This window comes from Pelodiscus sinensis, chromosome 9 (assembly GCF_052426305.1).
Source record: "Pelodiscus sinensis isolate ZL-2025 chromosome 9, ASM5242630v1, whole genome shotgun sequence".
NCBI lineage: Eukaryota > Metazoa > Chordata > Testudines > Trionychidae > Pelodiscus > Pelodiscus sinensis.
The window spans coordinates 25,132,283-25,152,037 of NC_143060.1; the positions used below are offsets into that span (position 1 = coordinate 25,132,283).

At 43.2% G+C, this 19,755-nt stretch overlaps 1 protein-coding gene across 3 annotated transcripts in view; it reads left to right on the forward strand.

The window, feature by feature from the left end:
• LOC102460847 (serine/threonine-protein kinase TNNI3K) overlaps nucleotides 1-19,755 on the forward strand; it is a 213,073-nt gene that overhangs the window by 75,743 nt on the left and 117,575 nt on the right. For all 3 annotated transcript variants that reach the window (XM_089780463.1, XM_006130399.5, XM_075936240.2), the window contains 5 exons: nucleotides 378-516; nucleotides 10,810-10,954; nucleotides 11,041-11,145; nucleotides 14,928-15,022; nucleotides 16,639-16,788. In XM_089780463.1, coding sequence (XP_089636589.1) covers nucleotides 378-516; nucleotides 10,810-10,954; nucleotides 11,041-11,145; nucleotides 14,928-15,022; nucleotides 16,639-16,788 — 634 coding nt within the window. The remainder of the gene's footprint in view (nucleotides 1-377; nucleotides 517-10,809; nucleotides 10,955-11,040; nucleotides 11,146-14,927; nucleotides 15,023-16,638; nucleotides 16,789-19,755) is intronic.

The window sequence follows — 19,755 nt, forward strand, 5'->3', positions numbered from 1 at the left end:
TTTCTTCACACACTGCACAGTCAACCTGAGGAACTCTTTGTCAGAGGATATTGTGGAGGCTAAGATTATAACAGGGATTTAAAAAAAGAACTAGAGTCCATGAGAGTCCATCAGTGACTATTAGTCTGGATGGACAGGGATGGCCTTCTTAGCCTTTGTTTGACAGAAATTGAGAATGAGTGACAGGGGAGGGGCCACTTGATGATTGCCTGTTCTGTTCATTCCCTCAGGGCATGTGGTATTGGCCGCTGTTGGAAGCCAAGATACTGGGCTAGATGGAACTTTTGTCTGACTCAGTATGACCATTCTTATGTGCTTGTTTCATTTAAATGTGTGTTTTCAATCGGTGGTCTAATTTACATTGTTTAAATATTTAGGTTACCCACCTCTTGCTGAAGTTTGGTGCTGATGTGAATGTGAGTGGAGAAGTTGGAGATAGGCCCCTCCACTTAGCTTCTGCCAAAGGGTTTCTCAATATTGCAAAACTCTTGATGGAAGAGGGCAGCAAGGCAGATGGTAAGGGAATATTTTAAAAACGCATTCAAATTATATTTTGTATATAGTGTCAAGTCCTGACATACTTTGCACTAGCTTTGGATTTTGCTTTGTATTTCTGTGTGTGTATGAGTGTTTATGTACTGAAATTGATGAGTAGTGCAAACAAATATGGGGAATATTTATTCACATTCTAAATGTGCTTTGTCTATGTTTCTGCCCCCCATGTATCAGTTTTCTTGAATAAGCAAGAGAATTAGCTTATTGTCAGAGGTGTTTATAGAAACAGTTCCAAATGAAGGACTCTTAGGAGGACTATTAGGAGTAAGTGGAAATTTGTTTCTAAAAGTTACGCTGATACAGCTGAAGAACAGAAGAAACCATGTGATGGATGTGTCCAGTCTAAACAACTTAGAGTTTGAATAGCAAATACCCACAATAATGTTAGTGAAGGGGCTATAGAGGAAGGATATTAAGTAGAAAATATGTGGTAAATACTTTCAAGTAATAATATAGAGGAAGACATACTGGGTGTGTCTTGACTGGCAAGATTTTGCACAAAAGCAATTGCTTTTGCGCAAAAACTTGCCAGCTGTCTACACTGGCTGCTTGAATTTGCGCAAGAGCACTGACTTTGTAATGTACAAAATCAGTGCTTCTTGCGCAAATACTTTCATGCTCCCGCTTGGGAAAAAGCCCTCTTGTGCAAGAGGGCCAGTGTAGACAGGGAAGAATTGTTTTGCACAAAAAAGCCCTGATGGCTAAAATGGCGATCGGGGCTTTCTTGCGCGAAATCGCGTCTAGACTAGCCACAGATGCTTTTGCACAGAAGCATCCTTGCCAATCTAGACGCTCTTTTGTGGAAATACTTTTAACGGAAAAATTTTTCCGTTAAAAGTATTTCCGCAAAATCATGCCAGTCTAGACGTAGCCACTCTGTTCAAACAGTTTATGAACAGAAAAGGGATAGGATTTTATAATACTTTATTCATTATAAAGTTTTCATCTGTAATATAAATGTGTTAATCTGTGTGTCTGTAATATATGACTGGGTGGGATAGTGTAAAGGTTTATCAGTATAAATATTTGCACTATTCACTTAAGTGAATTTTACAGGTCATATAAAGGATAAGGCCAATAAAACTGCTACACGATTCCACATCCTTTATATTTTTCATAAGCCATAGATTAATCAAAGGAAAAAAATATTGTATTGTGGAAATATATGTCAGGGTTTTTTCATCCTGCTAGCTGTAATACTAAGTGCTTTAGTTACCAGGGACTTGATTTGCTGTTCTATTGCATCTCCTTTATACAGCTTCAGTAACATAAAGGGTTCCCTATGCAGTGCACAAACATGACAACAACTCTGTATCAATCCTATCCAAACCTTTGTGTCACAGACATGCTTGGGGTGGAAGGGATTGCAGCGGCAGAGTGCTGCTCTGCTCAAACTGTTCTTGGCTGTGGAATAGCTGCTAGGGAGGTGTTGCAGCTAAGCATAAATTAGAATAAGGCCCTAAACCTTAAAACTTAGCAAACATGAAGTGGCTTAACAGCATCTTTGTGACTCCGCCCGCCTCCCTTATTTCTGGAGCTTAGTCTCATGTGGGAGGAAAGAAGAGGCTTGTCCCATTAGTCTGTTTGAAAAAATAGCCTGCGGGAAGAGGAGTACTATAACTACATTTGTAAAACCTCTAAAATAACCTAAGCTTGTTTCCCTGCACATAAATTATTAGACATCCTTGTCCTCCAGGGACCTTCCACATCTGGAAGCAAGTGCTGTGTCTCATTCTCACTCTACTTTTGCCAAGAGCATAGCTCCCATGTCTAGCTCTCAAGAATTCTGAGTTGTTGGTTCTTCATCCTGGTTTCTATTCTGGACAATGGGTTTGTACAATTTTTGGAGGGGGGAGAGAGGTAAGCTTTTCTTCGGCAGGCTGATTTTTGTCTTATTTAATGGTGACTCTTTGAAGCTGTTCAGAGATATGGCATGTCAGAGGAAGACAGAATTTGAGTGGTTGGCAGAGAGTGGGTGAGATAGTCAAAGTACGTGATAATTACTATATGTTGGATACCTTTGCGATTTATCACAACTCTTCAATTTTTCTTGAGGACCCCACTCTATGTATCTGTCTTGTGATACTCATGTGATAGATATACACAAAGGTATCTGTAACCAGCTTGAAAATGTTGTAAATACTAAAACGAGTAATTAACTAACTAAAAATATATGTGAAATATATCTCAGATGTTCTTTTTGACAAATTGGACATAGCCCCATAGAGCTTTCTGGTTGGTGAAGTGCCAGATAAAACAGCTCTTACTGTACATAGTTTCCACAGTATCATAGACCTATTCTGCAAGTGACACTGTAACTGTGTCTGTACCCACATTCCTCCTACCTACTGATATCTTTGAGTATAAATTTAGCACATTTTCTGAGAGTGATGAATGTATTACATCCCTCCTATTCACCTATTAGGAAAAAAATGGGGAAACAGTATGATTCAGATTAGTAACTGTTTTTTCAGCAGTGAGCTCTTTGATATTAAAGTCTTGATATGTGTGCACTGAACCAATATATTTATAGTAAAGGGAGAGAGGGAAAGGAGGAGAGATGTGCATTCACCATACAGGTGTGTAGAAGCCTTATTATCATTTAGATAATTTATTCCAAAAGAAGATGAAATTAGATCCATTCAATATTATTTATTTTAAAATCTGTACATTCCTCAATAGAAAAAGCAAAGAAAGCTGAAAATGTCTTGTCCCAAAAGTATCACATTTTGAAACTTGAAATCACCATGGCAACAGAGGAAGAACTCACAAACATTTAAAAATGAAAATAATTCATGATATAAAATTAGCCAAAAGAATCTGAAAACTTGCTCTAAAATTCAGCAGTATGTTTCCTGAGTTTGACCTATTCATTGTAATATATATTGACTGTTTGGACATTTGATTCCTGTCTTTCCTGTCTCTGAAATAAAAAAGAAATGCAGTAACTGTTGGAACATAATGAAAAGGTCCAATTATGGCTACATTTTACTAATCTTTCAAAAATGAAAGGAGAGCCATCCCCATCACAAAGATATACGCAGGAAAATATACAAATCCATTGTTCACGTACTTTATTTGCATAATCAATATGCTGTAAGCACAGTACACTTTCTTCCCAAATGCTAGTCCGATAGTTTACATGGAATTCAATATGAGCACCATTGGGAAGGAATTCTTAGTAGAATAACTAGATAAATAAAACATTTTTTCTTAAATATTGTGGCCCTACTAAGACAGTAGTAGTATATTTGATCAAATTATTTATTTTGTGTCCAGTTTTATCAAAACAGGGTCTCCTAATTTAAGATTGAATTAATATTGATAGTCATTTTGATGGCTAAAGAAGGACTGAGACCTCTTACATTTATTGTTTTTCAGCCTCACATCCTTTGAAGAGGGCCACTTAGGTAGGAGCTTTGCCTCTAAGTTTGAAAATATTTTTCTTAATTGTGGAAGCTGAACGGTCTTACTTGAATGCCTAATAACAGGGTTTCCCTGTTAACCCAGCACAAGATGAAGGCGAGGATCAGTTTATTTATTTATTTATCTATTTATTTGTTAATTTAGAATACTCTTTTATATTCTAGCCACATGAGAGTGGTGGCGGCCAGAAGTAATACACTTGAAATCATTATTTTGCAGAAGCTGGGAACTCTAAGGCTACATCTGCATTTCACTATTTGTGCAAGAACATATGCAAATGAGGTGCGGCGATAAACATCGCCGCGCCTCATTTACATACTTAATGAGCCACCATTTTTGCACAAGAGGCTTTTATGTAAGAAGGAGCAGTCTACACTGCTCCTTCTTGCACAAAAGCCCCTTCTTGCTCAAGAGCCGTTCTGCCGCTTATTTTCAGGCAGAACGGCTCTTGCGCAAGAGGGGGGTTTTGCACAAGAAGGAGTAGTCTAGACTGCTCCTTCTTGAGCAAAAGCCCGTTGCACAAAAATGGCACCTCATTTGCATATGTTCATGCTCAATAGAGCGCAGTGTAGATGTAGCCTAAGGGTACATCTACACTGCATGCTTCTTTCAGATTAAGCTATTCTGAAAGATGTATTTCAAACTAGCTTATTTCGAAATAGAGCACCCACACTATAGGGAAGCCTTAAAATTAGTCCAAGGCCGGCTCCCCTAATGTGGATGGGCTATCTCAATTTAGAGCCCCAGGAAGCACTGGGGAAAAATTACTTAGAATGGCCCTGGTGAGGAGCTATTTCAAAATAGCAGCAGAGCGTCCACACTGCAGCTATTTTGAAAAAGTTATTTTGGAAGAGGAGTTATTCCTCATGGAATGAGGTTTACAGAAGTCAGAACAACCCACCCATTATTTCGATATTATTTCAAAATAACAGAATTGCTGTGTAGACACTCGCATTGTTACTTCAGAATAACACTAGTTATTCCGAAATAACTGTGCAGTGTGGATGCACCCTGAATCAGCAGATTGTACTGTTATTGGTGACTATGTCTCCAAAATGAGAAAAGGCACCTTTTATCTGTTTTGTAATCCAGTGGGTATAGTAAGAAATAGAATCTCTATACGTCTAGAAAATAGCCAGTAGCTAGTAGACAAGTATATCATTTGCCTTTGCACAAACATAATACAATATTTTTTTTCTGCCTTTTATGAAACCTGCATCAATGGTCATGCTTTGGTCCAGTAGATTGCAACCATGGTTGTCAAATATTTATTCATTCCCTATGTCAGTCCTTTATTTAATTAGCCTAGAAAACTTGTCTCCCCCTTCAAATGATTGAACATTACCCAGGGTTGTGACTCATGTTCTTAAAAGTCTCTTTGCAAATCACAATCATTTGCCCATTAAAATCAAATTGAAATTAGATATCTGATTTTCAGGTTAACAGGAGAAGTCTACTCATTAATGTTGTTTTTCAATACTGAGCCCTGTGACCAGGAAGCATTCACTTGGCTATTTCCTTGGCACACATGCGTGCTCCTTTTCTTGATTTAGTTGACTGGCAGTTGCTGTATGTGTCATATTTCAACACAAGTTACTTGATGATCTGAAGGGTAATTTTTTATAGAACTTCTTTTTCCCCAATTGTGATTTGTTCATTCCTTCTTTGTGTACTATGCTTCTGTTTTCTTGCTGGCCGAGTTGCATTTTTGCTATCACAGGCTGCCCTACAGGTTGAACCTTTAAAATCTGGGACTCTTTGATCCAGCTGGCCAGGTTCAGAATCCTAGCCCATGCTGGGCTGGTGGTAGGGAGCCCAGCCCCAGGAGGGCCAGCATAGGGGAGATGACAGCCCTGGCCAGGGCTGGTAGCAAGGAGCACAGCCCCAGTCAGGCCTACAGGTAACTGGAGCTGTGAGAAGCGCAGACTCAGTTGGGGCTGCCGCACAGTGCAGGAGCACAGTCTTGGCTGGGGCTAACACAGGGAGCTCATCCCTGGGTGGGGCTGTAGTCACCGGGGCATGCAGCCCAGACCAGTACCGTGGTGGGAAGAGGGGGGCACAGCCACTGCCGGGGATGGAGGCAGCAGGGACGGCAACTGTCTGGGAGCATCACAGTGGAGGATGCAGTCCTGGCCAGGCCTGCCACAGTGTGGGGCTAAAGGCAGCAATAGGAAGCAGGGAGTGCAGCTCCAAGCAGAGCCTACAGCCACGGAGGGAGCCTTGACCTCCCCTCATCTGGCAAACTCCATATTTTGGGACCACACAGATCCTGAGGGTGCTGGAGAAGGGAGGTCCAACCTGTACTAGTGGCACCAGCTGTCCCACGTTAGCTGAGATACTACCTGTGATTTTTTAAAAAGTTCTTTTAAAAAATCCGACTATTAGTATATTTCTATACAACCTTCTTTACTGAAAGCAAATCCACAATTCCTTACCTGTTCCTGTAATTACCTTATGAAAGCATTCATGCTTTTTTCTAGGCCTCTGCTCCCTTGGGGAATATATCCTTGTTGTCTATTACATTCCTTTTGGGAATGAAATGCTCATTGCATTTTTTTAAAAAAAACAATGTCAGAGTTATTCTTATCTCCCGCCTCCGCAAAAGGAAATACTTTATAAATAGTTTCAGCTTCACTCTCCAGGGCATAAATGAATGTGCCAAGCTCTGCTTCACTGCTCTCTGTGCAGCTCTTTGTTGTGGTTTGGAAGGTGGTGAAGTACTCCTGCCTCTCAGACCACTTGGTGGGCTTCTTCTTCTAGGAGAGGTGAACTTTGACATTTTATTTCCCTCTTATTTATTCTAGTTCCAAATGTGTTAGCCTCTGGCACTATGACAGATGACAATAGTAAGAAATCAAAGATGACACAATAGGGCTATACAAAATAATGAATGGTCTAAAGAGAAATGAAATTGTAGGCCATTTTCTCCTTCTCGGAATACAAAAACAAAAGAACAGTTGATGGAACTGAAAAGCAACAAACTTAAAACTGATTTTGCACAATGCATAAGTAACCCACGAAACTAATTGCCACGATATATCATTGAAACCAAGAGCTTCTTGGATCTAAAAGGGTGATGAACAATTTATATGCGTACCTTGAACATCCACAGTTACTTTAGACCAGTAATATTCAGACCTTATTGGTTCAGAAGTCAAATTAGTGATCAACATTATTCAAAAGAACCACATTAGTGTGAATTCATAGTTTTATTTACTATGTATAGAAATAGTAAATGAAACAATTTTTGTATGTACATTTATACACACAAACACACACATCCAGAGCAAAATGACTGGGCAAGTATTCTACAATTGGTTAATAACCTAGCAAAAGCATCCTAATTGATTAATAACTTAGATTGTTTAATAATTAAATTACAGTGTTTTAATATCATGAGTTTCAAAGAGTTGCAGGAGGTGCATTAATCATCACTTGTGCCTCCCAAACCTCAGGTTGAGTATCACTGCTTCAGATAAAAAATAATTTATATAAACCCTTATGCATCAGGATATAAACCAGCCTCTAATCGAGAGGATTAGAAAGAAACTTCTCCTCTGGAAGTTACCACTTCCAGGAGGAAGATTTTGTGGGAAACATGCTGCCGTCCAATGAAAATAGCATTTTGCTGTTCTGGTGAGTGCTAACTGAAAAAAAAAGTCTTGATTCAGCAAAACATTTAGGAATATATACTTTTGTGCTTTAATTAATTGACACTCAAAGCTTTAAGAATGAAATCCTGACTTTATTGACATCAATGAGAGTTTTGACATTGACATCAGTGAGGCCAGGATTTCACCCCAACCCTTCTGACGCTCACCCATAGCTAATTATACAAACTGTCCCGTAAGATGTTTTTTAATATAGTCATTAAATCGGGAAATAATAATCCTACTGAATTTTAAGGGATTGGTATCACAATAGGACTCTTGGTGGATTTTAGTTATTTTTAGAGGTATTTTAATTTTTCTTTCCTCTCCAGCTGATACAGCTGCATGGTAAATGGCTTTCTAGATGGAGCGATACAAGAAATTGCCTTAATATATTTTTACAAATTTTCCTCTAAAACATTTGTAGATTTTTCCCTTTGTGAAATATATGCCACCACATACAAAATCTATGAGACTGCTATAAAATGTTTTTGCCTCTCAAGAGTAATGCAGCCACTCCAAACTCACACAATGATATGTCATCTATTATATAATTAATTCAATGTACAGTAAAACTCCGATGGTCCGGCATCTGACGGTCCGGCACTCCTGATGGTCCGCCACCATCAGGAACCCGGAAGTGCTCCGGGCAGCCGGACCATTGGAACTGCTCTGCCCCCAGCTTCCCCGATTCAGCCGCTGCTAAAACTGACCAGCGCTGAATCCGGGAAGCAGGGGGCAGAACAGCTGGAGTGCTGCCGGGTAGGTCCAGTAGCGCTGCCCCTCGGGGCTGCGGGACCAACCCAGCAGCACCCCAGCTGTCCCGGATTCAGCCGCTGCTGAAATTGACCAGCGGCTGACTCCAGGAAGCCCGAGACAGAGCTGCTCTGCCCCAGCTTCCTGGAATCAGCTGCTGGTCAGTTTCAGCAGCAGCTGACTTGGCTACACCTGGCACAGAGCAGCTGGGGTGCTGCTGGGTTGGTCCCCGCAGCGCCGAGGTTTGGCGCTACCAGACCAACCCAGCAGCGCCCCAGCTGCTCTGTCCCAGGCGTCCCGATTCAGCCGCTGCTGAAACTGACCAGGGCTGACTCCAAGAAGCCCTGGGACAGAGCAGCTCTGCCTCTGGCTTTCTGGAGTCAGCCGCTGGTCAGTTTCAGCAGCGACTGAATCGGGACGCCTGGGACAGAGCAGCTGGGGTGCTTCTGGGTTGGTCCAGTAGCGCCGCTCCTCGGTGTTGTGGGACCAACCCAGCAGCCTTCCAGCTGCTCTGCCCCAGGCGTCCTGATTCAGCCGCTGCTGAAACTGACCAGGGCTGACTCCAGAAAACCCGGGGAAGAGCAGCTCTGCCTCTGGCTTTCTGGAGTCAGCCACTGATCAGTATCAGCAGCGGCTGACTTGGGGACACCTGGGGCAGAGCAGCTGGGGTGCTGCTGGGTTGGTCCAATAGCGCCGAGGAGCGGCGCTGCGGGACCAACCTGTCAGCACCACAACTGCTCTGCCCCAGGCGTCCCCAAGAGCAGCTGGGGTGCTGACGGGTTGGTCTCGCGGCGCCAAGGGGTTGGCTCTACCGGACCAACCCAGCAGCACCCCAGCTGCTCTGCTGCAGGCGTCCCCAATTCAGCCGCTGCTGAAACTGACCAGCAGCGGCTGAATCGGGGACTCCTGGGGCAGAGCCGGACTATCAGAAGGGAGGGCTATGAGGGGGTCTGGGGTAGCTTCCCCCCTCCCCACCTCCCTCATAGCCCCCCCTTCTGATAGTCCGGCATATCTGATAATCCGGCACCCCCTGGGTCCTAAAGGTGCCGGATTATCGGAAGTTTACTGTAATATACAAGAGATAGACTGTCCCTGCCTCAGATTTGCTTATCCCGATCCTGCAAACATTTACATACCTGATTAACGTCACTCAAACCAGTAGGTCCATATCTTGCCCCATTCCTGGGTATAAAGTTAAATGTGCGTACCTTTAAAAAAATCTCTTTACTCTGAAGCATCAGGAATGACGATGACTAGAGATGGAATATTGGCGATGGAAAGCTCAGGGCTCTGAAGTGCATCAAGAGGCCTCTCTCACAAGTGCTGGGTTGGTTGGTTCTTTCCCATGTGCTCAGGACCTAACTGATCACTAGAGGTGGGGCTGGGAAGGAATTTTCTCCTAGATTAGATTAGCAGTGTCCTTAGGTGGTTTTCAGCTTCCTCTTCAGTGCCTGGGGACAGGTCACTTGTCAGGATTATATGAAGCACATTTCATGTGATCATTTCCCTGCCATTATGGAGGTGAAGGGCACTAGTAAAACTCCATCCCTCCTGTTGTCTGCTTGCAGCTCATAATTGTCTAGTCTCCTGTGGGCTTTGGTCTGATTTGGGTTTAGCATGCCAAAGTAGCTTGTATGAAATGAGGGGTCAGACTAAGTGCTCTGGTTGTCCTTTCTAGCCTTAACTCTATGACTCAAAGACTGCCTGAAACAGAGCCATAGAGGAAAAGGGAAAACTTGGGAAATCCAGAAAAGAGCAATACCCTTTTTTCTTAGTTTGTTTTTTATAAATTATTTTATTAATTTGCATGAAACATCATATTCTTACATGTGCCTCCTGTACTTCCATTTTGATGTTTTCCTGTCACTCTGTAATTGCTCCTGGCTCCATGGTTTTCTAAGGCTGATACTTAAGGAAACCACTCCAGGGACCAGCCATGAAAGATTTTCTTCCTGATTTATTTTAGTGAATGAATTTTGTTCCACTCATACAAATAACTCAGCTGGTTGTTTACTTATGCTTAGTGCCTTTGGATCATAGTTTTGTTTCACATTGTTAATACGCTGGCAGCAATCCAGGATTACTAATTCACTAATACCTTCCTCATTTCTTCACTGAAAACTTATTGAAACATTCAGTAAATCTTCTGTTGCAATAACTAATTACATTCTGAATAATTACAAAATAGCGACCTTGACAATGCATTATGAACAGTGTCAGATAACATGGTCTGATCCTGCATCAGATGAAGTCAATGGAAAAGGTCTCATTAACTTCAATGAAGCAGGAGCAGGCCCATAAATATTTAATCAATTAACTGTTTTGGGATTTCATAGTGAACACATGAAAATTCTCTCTCTCTCTCTCTCAAAATGACAGTGAATATAAATATTTTCTTTCCTCTGTCTCATTCAAATAACAGTGAATGCTCAGGACAATGAAGACCATGTTCCTCTACACTTCTGCTCTCGATTTGGACATCATGAAATTGTGAAGTTTCTACTCCAAAGCAATTTTGAAGTTCAGCCCCATGTGGCCAATATTTATGGAGATACACCTTTGCACCTGTGAGTAATGCAGAGAAGCTTTGCTTTGCATTGCAACTGTGTAATTCATAGCATTATCAATAATACTCTGCTGACTTTTTCTTCAGTGCTTGTTACAATGGAAAGTTTGAAGTTGTCAAGGAAATAATCCAGCTGTCAGGAACAGAAAGTTTGACTAAGGAAAACATATTCAGTGAAACAGCTTTTCACAGGTAGGACATTTAAACATTTCTGCTCACAGATGCATGCAAAATTGACAGTAGAAATCACTTGAACCTAAGCAAGATCAGGACTGCAGGAAGGTGTGAATGTCAGACGCATCTGAGATAGAGGAAAAGCTTAAATGTAGGTGCCACCACAGGGACAGGGGGAGAAGGAGGAAGAAATTGAACTAGATGATGATAACATGCATGAGAGAGATATTAAAAGTTCATCATCAGCTATATAAATCACAGAATCATAGAATACTAGGACTAGAAGGGACCTCAAGAGGTCATCAAATCCAATCCCCTGCCCTCATGTCAGGACCCAGTACTGTCTAGACCATCCCTGAGAGACATTTATCTAACTTGCTCTAAAATATATCTCCAGAGATGGAGATTCCACAACCTCCCTGGGCAACTTAACCAGTGTTTAACCACCCTGACAGTTAGGAATTTTTTCCTAATGTCCAACCTAAACCTCCCTTGCTGCAGTTTGAGCCCATTGCTTTTTGTCCTATCCTCAGAGGCCAAGGAGAACAATTTTTCTCCCTCCTCCTTGTGACACCCTTTTAGATACCTGAAAATCACTATCATGTCCCCGCTCAATCTTCTCTTTTCCAAACTTAATAAGCCCAATTCTTTCAGTTTTCCTTCATAGGTCATGTTCTCTAGACCTTTAATCATTCTTTAATCAAATGTGGTGCTCAGAACTGGACACAATATTCCAGCTGAGGCCTAATCAGCGCAGAGTAGAGCGGAAGAATGACTTCTCGTGTCTTGCTCACAACACAACTGTTAATGCATCCTAGAATCGTGTTTGCTTTTTTTGAAATGGCGTCACACTGTTGACTCATATTTAGCTTGTGACCCCACTGTGACCCCTAGATCTCTTTCTGCCATACTCCTTCCTAGATAGTCGCTTCCCATTCTGTATGTGTGAAACTGATTGTTCCTTCCAAAGTGAGTACTTTGCATTTGTCCTTATTAAACTTCTTCCTGTTTACCTCAGACTATTTCTCCAATTTGTCCAGATCATTTTGAATTATGATCTTATCTTCCAAAGCATTTGCAACCCCTCCCAGCTTGGTATCATCTGCAAACTTAATAAGTGTACTCTTTATGCCAATATCTAAATAGTTGATGAAGATATTGAACTAGAACCGGTCCCAAAACAGACCCCCATGGAACCCCGCTTGTTATACCTTTCCAGCAGGATTGTGAACTGTTAATAACTACTCTCTGAGAGTGGTTATCCAGCCAGTTATGCACCCACCTTATAGTAACCCCATCTAAGTTGTATTTGCCCAGTTTATTGATAAGAATATCATGCGAGACCGTATCTAATGCCTTACCAAAGTCTAGGTATGCCAAATCCACCACTTCTCCTTTATCCACTAGACTCGTTATCCTGTCAAAGAAAGCTATCAGATTGGTTTGACATGATTTGTTCTTTACAAATCCATGCTGGCTGTTCCCTATCACCTTATTATCTTCCAGGTATTTGCAGATGATTTCCTTAATTACTTGCTCCATTATCTTTCCTGGCACTGAAGTTAAACTGACTAGTCTGTAGTTTCCTGGGTTGTTCTTATTTTCTTTTTATAGATGGGCACTATGTTTGCCCTTTTCTAGTCTTCTGGAATCTCTCCTGTCTTCCATGATTTTCCAAAGATGATAGCTAAAGTCTCAGATACCTCTTCTATCAGCTCCTTGAGTATTCTAGGATGCATTTCATCAGGCCCTGGTGACTTGAAGACATATAACTTTTCTAGGTGATTTTTAACTTGTTCTTTTTTTATTTTATCCTCTAAACCAGGGGTCTCCAAACTACGGCCCACGGGCCGGATGCGGCCCGCGAGGCCCTCTCATCCGGCCCGTGGAGACTGTGACGGGGAAGAAACTCCCCGCACTAACAGCCCCTCTCCTAGAGAAGCGCCGAGCGGCGCAGCGCCGCGGAGCTGGGGTGGGGAAGAAACTCCCCACACTGACAGCCCCTCCCCCGGAGAAGCGCCGAGCGGCGCGGCGGAGCGGAGCCCAGGGGAAAGCCCACGGGGAGGGGAGCGAGGGCGCAGAGCCGCAGGCGCGGCAGGCGAGGAAGGCGGCAGGACCCAGGAGGAGAAGGGGCAGGGACGCCAGGGTGAGCGGCACGCCCCGTGCGTGCCGGCTCAAAAGGGGGAGGGGCCAGAAGGACAGGGGCGGCCGGCACTCACTTTCTTTTGGGCAGGCAGCCAGGAGAGGGAAGCCGGAGGAGCCAGCGGGACGGAGGAGGGACTCTGGACCCGCGCAGCCCTTGCCCTGGGCAGCGAGACTCCCCGGCCGGGGGTGCGGGGGATCGGAGCCGCCAACGGACGGCCACACGCCCTGCGGACCGACGGCCGAGCCCGGGCTCTGCGCGTCCCTCACAGCAAGAGGGGTTGGGACTTGGCGTGGACAATTGCTCCCTATTGGCCAGTGCGTTCTTATCCTATTGGCTAGCTCTCTCATGAGGTCATTAGTGGGCTGGGCTCTATTTTGGCATCCAGGAAACAATTTCACCATTCACACTAATACAGGTGTTCATGTGTAGTGTATCAATGTGTTATTAAATAATAACTGAATAAAATAATATTAAATAAATAATTAAAAACAACATCCATGTTTTGATTGTTTTTTATTTGGACCTCAAGTCTGTAGTCGGCCCCCGAACTGCTGTTTGATAGTTAATGCGGCCCTCGGGCAGAAAAGCTTGGAGACCCCTGCTCTAAACCTACCACCTGCCCACTAGCATTCACTATGTTAGGCATTCCTTCAGACTTCTCGGTGAAGACCGAAACAAAGAAGTCTTTAAGCATCTCTGCCATTTCCAAGTTTCCTGTTAATGTTTCTCTCTCATCACTGAGCAGTGGACCTGCCCTGTCCTTGGTCTTCCTCTTGCTTCTAATATATTTATAGAATGTCTTCTTGTTTCTCTTTATTCCTCTAGCAAGTTTGAGCTCATTTTGTGCCTTTGCCTTTCTAATCTTGCCCTGGCATTCCTGTATTGTTTGCCTATATACATCCTTTGTAATTTGTCCTAGTTTACATTTTTTTAATATGACTCCTTTTTTATTTTTAGATCATGCAAAATCTCCTGGTTAAGCCAAGGTGATCTTTTGCCATATTTTCTATCTTTCCTACACAGCAGAATAGCTTGCGTTTGGGCCCTTCATAATGTCCCTTTGAAAAAATGCCAGCTCTCTTCAGTTGTTTTTCCTCTCAGTCTTGCTTCCCATGAGACCTTACCTACCAATTCTCTGAGCTTACTAAAATCTGCCTTCCTGAAATCCATTGTCTCTATTTTGCTGTTCTCCCTTCTACCCTTCCTTATAATCATGAATTCTGTGATTGCTTCTTTTCCTTTTTCTGACCAAAGGGAATCTAAGCTTGGACTACCTTATACTCAGAATCCACTTGGCCTCCAGCCTTTTCATCTAACTAGGGGGTGGCACAGCAAAATTTGTGAAAAATTTTGTTCTAAATATTTTTGGCCACAGAGAATATTTAGAAGCAGTCACAGACCAGATCCAATTAATTCTGCACAACTGTGTTTAATATTGGCACTGAGACATTCAGGATATTTCCAAAGTACCAGAAAAGCACATATTTGTTTTAGTAGATAAGCCCTGCATTTGCACATTTAAATTCTCCATTCTGTCACCTGGGTGTATGCCAATGTAACTCCCTTGAAATCTTTAGGTAACCAAAGTTAATTTGTCTATTTCTGTGGACTGGGGAAGGTTTTTTTTTCTAATGTTCTTATTTATTTGTTGCAGTGCCTGTACCTATGGCAAGAATATTGAACTTGTAAAATTTCTCCTTGACCAGAATGTTTTAAACATCAATCATCAAGGAAGAGATGGGCATACAGGTACACTCATGAGGGCCGTGACTCACTATGGGTATGTCTACACTACCACCCTAGTTCGAACTAGGGTGGTTAATGTAGGCAACCGAAGTTGCAAATGAAGTCCGGGATTTAAATATCCCGGGCTTCATTTGCATCTTGCCGGGCGCCGCCATTTTTAAAGCCCCTCTAGTTCGGACTCCGTGCCCGTGGCTACATGCGGCACAGAGTAGGTAGTTCGGATTAGGCTTCCTATTCCGAACTACCGTTACTCCCGGGCTTCATTTGCAACTTCGGTTGCCTACATTAACCACCCTAGTTCGAACTAGGGTGGTAGTGTAGACATACCCTATTTGTGTATGCAGATAACACCAGACTTTTAATGTACTAAATCAGAGGATGTTTCCAGCTCTGAAGGTTGGCTGGGATTTTCAAAGGTGCCTGCTGTGCCAGCTAGGTCTTCAGTCTCCCTTGACATTTCAAAAAGATTTTCATAGTCTTGCGCTCCTTTGGAAATTCCAGGGTTATAGACTAATTACCCAGTTCTGCAAGGGACTGAGAATTCTCAACTCCCACTGAAGCCAATAGGTGCTGAGAGCAGAGAGCATCTGTTAGTATCTTGCCCTAAAGCAGGGCCTCCAACTATCAGGCTGTGGGTCATCCTTGGCAGGAACAGGAGCTGTGGGGAAGCAAAGCATACTCAGGGGATGCACTCATGCTGCTGCACTCCACTTCCCCACAGCTCCTACTGCAGCTCAGAGGGGAGGTGCAACCCTTCTGCCGCCCTGTGCCAGCTTCCCTCCCACCCCAGTGTTCCCTGAAACTGCATCCTCACGGAGCTGGGGTGCAACAGGGGGGAGAGGGCAAAGCGATGACAGGAGGGGGCAGGGCTTAGGGAATGGTAATGGCAGCACCTCTCATCCTGCTGGAACTCCTGGGCCAGATTGCATAACTTCTCCAGCAAGGGATGGCCTGTGAGCCGGGAGGCTACCCTGCAGGCAGAAGCGGATTCATTGCAGTGACCAAACACAAAGCAGCATGCGGTCTTTATAGCTAGCACACTTGATACAGCAAGTAGGTTCTCATAAAATGTTAGCACTGTGTGGTGAGGAGCAGTATGTTAATTGAGGGGCTTTTCTAACTAAGCATGGTGACATGGAAGAGGGTGCAAAGAGGGCAGTGGCCTAAGAAGGTGAAAGCATCAGTCTTGAGAGAAATTTGGGTGGCTAAGGATCAGGGACAGAGATGTAGGCAGATGGTCCGTGAAGTACTTTGAAGTGCAGAGGAGAACACTGAATAGATGGGGAATCAGTGCAGACATAGAAAAAGGGAGGAGACCTGCTCAAACTAAAGGGCAGGGAAGCCCATTTTCTGTTTGTTCTTACATGCCTATCAAGTTGCTAGCATACATTTGTTGTAGCATGTGGTAAAATAAGTACTGACATATACTATAGAGCACACAATAGATTGGCTCTTATAGAATAATATTCTCTGTTCCTGCATTGCCCAGTCTTTTGTCTAATAATATTCGCCTTTATCAAGGAAAACAGTTCCAGTTTTATAGCTATTCCTATAAGTCCAATTAGTCTTTAACACTTGTGCTTACCCTAATGACTTTTCTTTCTTTTCTAATGTTCTAGGATTACACTGTGCTTGCTACCATGGTCATATTCGTCTAGTACAGTTTTTACTGGATAACGGAGCTGATATGAATCTGGTAGCCTGTGATCCCAGCAGGTCTAGTGGAGAAAAAGATGAGCAGACCTGTTTGATGTGGGCTTATGAGAAAGGTATGTCAATTCTCCACTTTCTGCTGCAAACATGTAGGAACGCCCCAGATAGAAGATAATAGTACAAAATAATCCTGTATCATCTGTAGATTGGGAGCTCCCACTATTTGTATACCAGCACCTGGTTTATGAAAACCAAGGCTGGAATTTATCTCATCAGATATTCTAGCCTGCTAAACATCACTTTGGTTCAACACAAACTTAGCTGCAAAAATGTCCTGCTAAAATTAAAGAAATCCGTTTTTCAGAAAGATTGTTCAGAAATGCAATTTTCTGCCTGTTTTCTATAGATGAAGGTTTGAGTTTTATGGCTGGAAGAGGCATGATAAGAAGCCGTGCATTAAAATATAGCAATTCTTTATTTCCTCAGAGCAGAGAACTTTTCAGGGGTTCCTGCTAGTGATATAAGCGACTAATCACCTAGTCCACTATCCGATAAGCAAAAGCTTATTGGATAGTCGGCACATTAGTCAGCTAGTCGCTTCCCCCCTTGCTGCCTCCATCATAAAGAGGCAGCAACAGGGGGAAGAAGAGAGAGTGCTGGGAGGAGCCAGCTTAAAAGCCGGTTCCCCCCAACTCCATCTCCGTGGGACGGACAGGAGTGTAGTGGTGGCGCTGCCTCTTTGAAATGCATCTCAAAGATTGTGCATTTCAGCATATCAAAGACTGAAACACTGCATGGAGCCTGGGGTCAGTGGGGGATTCAGAGTCCCCTCTGGCCCCAGGCTCCATGCGGGCGCTTCCGCTTTGAAATGTACAAGAGCCCCAGTTGGGGCTCTTGTACATTTCAAAGGCAGAACATGTGCTAGTCCTTATCAACTAATCAAATAGTCAATGGAAATCTTATCGACTGTTCAATTAGTTAATTTATGTTTAACATCCCTAGTTTCTACTATACTTTCGTGTTTGTGTCCATAGAATAGTCTCAATAACATGCCAGATTTGGGATCTGCTTTTCTTTTGTTTTGCTATTCAACCCAAAAGCTTTGTTTTTTGCTGAAAATGTTTCCAGTTGTGCACAGCCATTGTTGGATTGGGAACTTCATGCATTAGAATGTGTGTGCCCCCTTCTCCTGTCTCTGCGTATAATACAAGGCACCACAGAGGGCTAGTGGTGCAATCTCCCATGTAACACTCCCATCTCGGTATCCCTACTGTCTGTTTCTTTTTCTTTCACTTTATACAGCTGATGAAGTGAGTTGCAACTCATTAAAGCTTATGCCATAATAAAATTGTTAGTCCTCAAGGTGCCACCAGACTCCTTGTTATTTTTTATGTAATAGACTAACATAGCTAGCTACCTCTGAAACCTGCATACACTCAATCACTTATAGTAATTATAGGAATTTTCAGTTACACTAGACATAGAGATCCAAAAACTAAGGTTATAAGTAACATCAAATAATCAGTTAGTAGGTTGTAGATTGTCTTGATTAGTTAGTTGCCAATAGCTCTCCTTAAGATTTGCTCTAAGCAGAAATTTTTGTCTCCTTGACAACTGTATTAAAATATCAGCCAGTATTACACAAATGGAGTGTTATGTCTGTTCCCAAATGAAATCCCAGGGATCATCTAAGGAGATGGAAACATTGCCTAGTGGATTCAACACAGTGCAGCTTTAGCAATCTTTGGGACAGTAGAACTCCAGTGAGGAAGCCTTTCAGTGCTTGCAAGCTTACTGGCACTTCTTTGGCAGGTTTGTGTTTATTAGGAGCCAGAATGCTTGCACTCATTAGGCTGTTGATGAAGAATATCCCTAAGAAAATGCCAGCAAATTGTACCACTGAGTTGGCAGGGAATTAAAACATTTCCAAGCAAACAGAGCCAAGAGAGCCGTTTAAATGCAAGATAGTACTTGGTATGTGAGCACTGCATCACAATCTCATTCTGAATGTCTCTCGTTTCTGCTCTATTCTGTGTGAGAGGCAAACAGCATCCCTTGCTGATGCCTGGAGCAAGAATCTATGATAAAATTTTCCATTGGACTGGGAAAAGTAGAAATTAGAGAGTGAAGATTCTGAGATCCCCAAAAGCATTAAAACTAGGGTGTAAAATCCTGGTTAAAAAGTTAACAGGTTAAATGGAATGTTAAACATTTTGTTCAAGCCTGGCAGGACTGGAGCACCCCTTCCCCACCACCCATGGCATGGTGCAGCAGACCTGCCTGGGCTGGAGCGGCCCACAGCCAGACTAGATGGCCCGCAGCATGACATGTGGAGCAGCCTTCTCCGTGTGGTATTTCCACAGAACCCAGGATCAGCTGGAGACTCCTCAGCCTATCCCAGGCTCCAGCATGGCATTTCAAAGAGTGGAGAGCCCGGTGTCAGCTGAGGAGTCCCCAGGTGATCCTGGGTTCCAGGGAAATGCCGCACAGAGCCCAGGGTCAGCTGAGGAGTCTCCAGCTGATGCCAGCTCCACGTGGCATTTCAAAGCAGCAGTGCCACATGGAACCAGTGTCAGCGGAAACTCTGCGTCCCCCACTGACCTCAGGCTCCCTGTGGGCACTTCCACTTTGAAATGCACAAGAGCCTCTGTTGGGGACTCATACATTTCAAAGCTGGCACACCATGTACAGCCCGGGGCCAGCAGGAAGTCCCGCTGACTCCGGGCTTCACGCGGGTGCTTTTGTTTTGAAATCCCCCTGGGCTCTTGCGCATTTCAAAGCAGAAGCACCTTAATGGAGCCCGGAGTCAGCAGGACTTCCCGCTAGCCCCGGGCTGCACACAGTGTGCCAGCTTTGAAATACACAAGAGCCCATTTCAAAGGAGGAATGCAGAAGTGCCTATTGACTAGTTAATTAATTGTTATTTAACATCCTTAGTCTGAGCCCTAGATTTAGTCCAATATGACTTTTTCTGCCAAAATGCAGAATGGAAACAGTTGCTCAGTACTGCAAACTCTCATGACTTCCTAGCATATCAAAAGGTCCATGATGTGTTTCTTAAAGTCACAGCTCTTGGAGTAGTG